General features: G+C 44.3%; 1 protein-coding gene across 1 annotated transcript in view; it reads right to left on the bottom strand.

Annotated features, from left to right (window-relative positions):
- Nucleotides 1-4,634, bottom strand: part of OSMR (oncostatin M receptor) — a 65,492-nt gene that overhangs the window by 22,628 nt on the left and 38,230 nt on the right. The window contains exons 6-7 of the mRNA XM_019517938.1: nt 2,901-3,067; nt 1,817-1,962 (exon numbers count right to left, since the gene is read on the bottom strand). Coding sequence (XP_019373483.1) covers nt 1,817-1,962; nt 2,901-3,067 — 313 coding nt within the window. The remainder of the gene's footprint in view (nt 1-1,816; nt 1,963-2,900; nt 3,068-4,634) is intronic.

Raw genomic sequence — 4,634 nt, forward strand, 5'->3', positions numbered from 1 at the left:
TCCCCACCCTCCTCCCCCAAGGACCTGGGATATTCTCTACCAAAAAGTCAGAAAGCGTGTGTGCATACTGCTTTTAGCCTCCTTCTCCAAAGTCTCTCCTGTAGCTGCCAGATGGACTATCTGGTGGATCGGCTACTGGGAAATAAATTAGCCTGATCACCCACTGAGGGGTGTGCAGGTAGGCAGCCTCTCCAGCTCCATTTCCTGATGAAAAGGAAGACTCCTGATCTTGGTATATGGCTGTTTAACATTCTAGAGCTAAGTTGTCCTTATATATACCAAGCTATAGGGAAACCAACCTCTATTTGCAAGGCAGCAGCCAACTGAACTGTAGGAAAAAAAAACTATGATTCTACCAAAACCTGCCTCTTCCCAGCCATGTGGCCAGTGGAGGGTGGGAAGGCTAGAAAACAGGATTCTTCTCTTGCTTCTAGAATCCAAAGAGGTTGCGGTCATATCCTACTCTGCATAAACATAGCAATCACCAGGACAGGTACTCAAGGCATTCTGATCCTTTAACAATGGCCTCTGCCATCTGATTTTAAACAGAGACTTTTAATAGTAAAATTGGAACTTACATGTAGGCTTGGCAGCATTTGTGGGGGGGTTGTTTGTTTCAATGACTAAAATAGATGGTTATTTTTGAGCGTTTATTTTAATTTTTATTGATTTATATTTTTAAAGGGGGAGGGGAGAGCCCCAGCTGCACCACCCACGCACTGCTCCTTTGGCAGCAGCTTGGACAGCTGCTGCAAAAGCTGGAGGCCGTACTAGTAAGGCTGTATTGGGAGCGGGGGTTGGAGGTGCAGGGCTGTTGACAGCCAGGAAACTGGTGCTGCCAGCCACAGCTCTGCATGTGTGTGTGTGTATGTGTGTGTGTGTGTGTCCAGGGTAACATGGCCGCAGGTGTGGCTGGCACAAGAGCAGCCCCTAACCAGGTGATGTCCTTCCCCTGCCTTTTCCCACTGAACCCCCACTGCAATGGGGGAGCTTCCCCTTTGTGCCCACCCTGGGTCCTGCTCATCCTCTGCCAGCCTGGAGCCAGACCCAGAGAAGCAGCCCAGGTCCTGTTGCCTCTCCCCACCCCATGGGGCTGGCTGGGAGCTGGAGCTCTCTCTGCTGCTGGGACACAGCCTTGGCCTTTGCCCGTGCTTCATGTGGGTCCTGCACTGGGGAGCCTTAGTCACCATCAGTGTGTGTGCGCATGGCACCCTCGCCCTGAATTTCCTAACCCCGTCCCAGATATTTTTTTTCTTACCTCTTCTTTCAGTGATTACCACCAGAAATATTTTTCCATCAGTCTGTAAGTGTGGGGCAAGGTCATTGTTTATCAATAAAAATCAAATGCTGTCGGGCCTATTTATATGCCCTCTTGCTAACAGAAAGTAACAATTGCTTATATATTTCACATGAGTGACTGGTGCCTCCTGATTCTGGGGGTGCACCTGCAGAAGCTGCTGACGGCGGTGGCCCTGTCGGGGGGGCATGTGCATCCCCATGTTCTCCCTGCCAGTCGCCTACATTTCAGCAGATTTAACCATCAGACAAGCAGAGGACACGGTACATATGCAAAGTACCTAGCATAATCAGGTACTGCCAGCCACAGGGCAGCCCAAATAACAATTAGAGCAATTACTTGATTGTAGAGAATCCTCAGTTATCAGCAACACTACATAGGAAGGCCACAGATGCTTCTTGGTCATAAGAACGTTTTAAAAAACATTAGCTACCCCCCTCCTCCCCTACACACATGCTAATAGATTATACTCCAACTTCAAAAACACAACAGCTGAATTGTCTAGACTGAATTTCTTACCCATTCCACTTTCCCATCAGGATGGTTATTTTCAATCTGACAAATTAAGTCAATTGCTTTGTCCCTTGGTTCCATAGTCCAATATAATTTCACTTTTGAGGCACTTACATATTCTTCCCACAAGTCAGAGGGCCGGAAGGGGTAAACTGGCAAAAAGAAAGGATGTGTTAGTTTCTAAAGTATCCCAGTCTACACATGCACCAGTATGAGGGTGCAGCAAACTAAATCTGCTGTAGGATAGTACTGTTGGGGACACTACTATTTTATGGTGGAGTACTTTACTGGGCTGACATACATGCGTGGACAGTGACCAGGGGCATACATTGTTCCCAGTCAGCCCAGCCAGCCAGGAGCCTGCTCCACCCTGGCTCAAATTGCTACTGCCCCAGGCACATGTGTAGACACGGTGCCTCGGAACAGTTGACTCCAGCATGAACTACTTCGGAGTTTCTTGCATCATTTTAATTTCATGTACAGATGCACCCCTTAATAAGTAATTTGGCTGCTTGATTTGAATCTGCTATAGGCTGTTTTCCATGCTTAGCTTTTAAAAGATTCATGGCTTTCAAAGCCAGTCAGATCATCTAATCCAGTGGTTTCTAACATTTTTAGACTCCAGGCCCCCTTGACAGTGTCTATGAATTGAGCAGCACCCTTTTCAGAAACTAACTTATTACAGGGTTTACCATCTTGCAAAGGGACTAGGCAGGGGAACAGTCAGGCAGGGAGAGCCCAAGCCTGCGCTGATCGGCTTGCCTCTTCACATCTGTCTTATCCTCTTACCTTGGGGACCCACCCTTCAAAGTATCTTGCAGCACCCCAAGGTGTCCTGACACCCTGAGCATCACCAACCGGATCTGAGTACCAAGCTGTGAGAAGTTTTACCACTGACAACAGCTGAATACCTGAACCTGAAGGGGTAGTAGGAAAGTGAGAAAGCAGAGAGATTTCTATCTTCAAACCTGTGACTCTGTTGAGATAATAGACTCATGTCATTAGAGAAACAGATGAGGTAGCTGGTAGTGATATGGGGCCTAACCAAAGTTGCTACATAAAATCAGCAGAAGAGTGGAAAATCCCTTACCTCTGTGAGCTACATCAAAGCTAAAATTTACACTTTTCTTTCCTAATTTGTTTTCAGCAGTCAGAGTGAAGTTGTATGTCATCTGCTGGTGTATATCCCAGGAACAAACACACCACTCTTTGGAACGAGATGCTTGTATTTCAAAGCAGAGGGTTTTTTGGGAAAACCTTTAAAAGAAGAGGCGAGAGGGGTTTTTTTTCCCCTTTAGTTTAGAATCACAAATGAAGCTGATCTGCAATAATGGATTCAGAAATGTCCAACAGAACTTAGAACAAAATTCAGATTTAAGTAAAAATGCAATTACAGTATGTATGTCAACTCTTGCTAGCAACAGATACCAAAGAAATTTACTTTTGTTCACAGTATTTCTATAAAAGTGTGGTATGGAGAAGGTGTTTATGAAAGTATTACATTTGAAAGTGTTTTTCTTTATTTTCAGGAGCTCAACAGCAGTGGCTTGCCTCTAGGTATGATCACCTAGTAAAAAGCTGTCTTGGTGATTTGATATTTCTATCTTATTTCTTGGGTTCACTATCATTTCACTTGGTACCTTGCAGGGAAATTGTGTGGGTGAAGAATTGCAATAAATCCTTATGTTCTTGCTGTCAGTGGCTAATGCACAAACTTCTAAGGAAATGTTATCAATTCTAATCAGTTTAATTCCAAAGCCTATTTCTAAATAGTTCAGTAACTTCCCACATGCATCTTCCATATCATTAGCATTTTAGTAGTGAGACTAAATCATTATGTAGAGTTCTAAATTGCCTGAATTCAATAGGATCACTCTCATGTATATAAAGTTGTTCATATCCATAAATGTTCATATTTGGGTTATAGAACACTGGTACTTTCCAAACTACCCAAGAAATATATGTATGTAGCTGCAAGCACACAAGTCAATGTGCTCTACCTAAACAAAGCTAATTTGAGGACCAAGAAATGCCTAATCTAGAATTAGAAGCAAGAAAGTGAGTATAGGTTCACTCAGATAGGAGCTATACCCCAGCCTTAGGGTTGCTAGATGTCCATAAATTTATGGACAGACCATGCAAAACAAGCCTAAAAACTCCTGTCTATAAAATCTGTAATATAAAACCAAACAAAAAAAATCAGCCATTCGTAAAAACACTAAGCAACCAGAGTTTGATTGAATTTCTGCCTTTGAACAAGGCTGGATACTGAAGAATAGACAGAGCAGAACAGCACCATCTGGTGTCTGAGTTGGAACATGGCACCCCTCAGGAAGCATTTTCTCAGGGCTTTATAGCCTGTAGCCTCCTCCCCGACCAGCCATGTGCTGCTGGTCCCTGCCTATAACACTGCTCACCTCACACAGGCGGACAGTAGTCCTCTTCTTGGGATCCATGCCAGAAGCAGGAGGCAGACTCATGGGGGGCAATGCTAGGGGGATGGCATGGTACAGGATGCAGTTGGGAAAATCAGGGTGTAGGGATGAGTTAGAGGGCTGCTGGGGTGAGGGCAATATGATGTAAAACCATTGCTGCAGTCAAGCAAGACTGCCAACCCAAGAACTGGGGGGGTGGGCGTTGTTTTACTGATTATCTGCAAATTTCTTACTGACAACCAAACCTTTTTACTATGGTTGTGTTACCCTAAATTTGAATTGGGCTCTTTGCCCAGGGCCTGGCAGAAGGCTCACATTTACATTCTGTAAAACATACGTTAGGAAGAAAAAGTTTGGTTGTTAGTAAAAAAAAAAAAAAAAAAAAAAAA

This window comes from Gavialis gangeticus, unplaced genomic scaffold, assembly GCF_001723915.1.
Source record: "Gavialis gangeticus isolate Ggan-Ray unplaced genomic scaffold, GavGan_comp1, whole genome shotgun sequence".
Lineage (NCBI taxonomy): Eukaryota > Metazoa > Chordata > Crocodylia > Gavialidae > Gavialis > Gavialis gangeticus.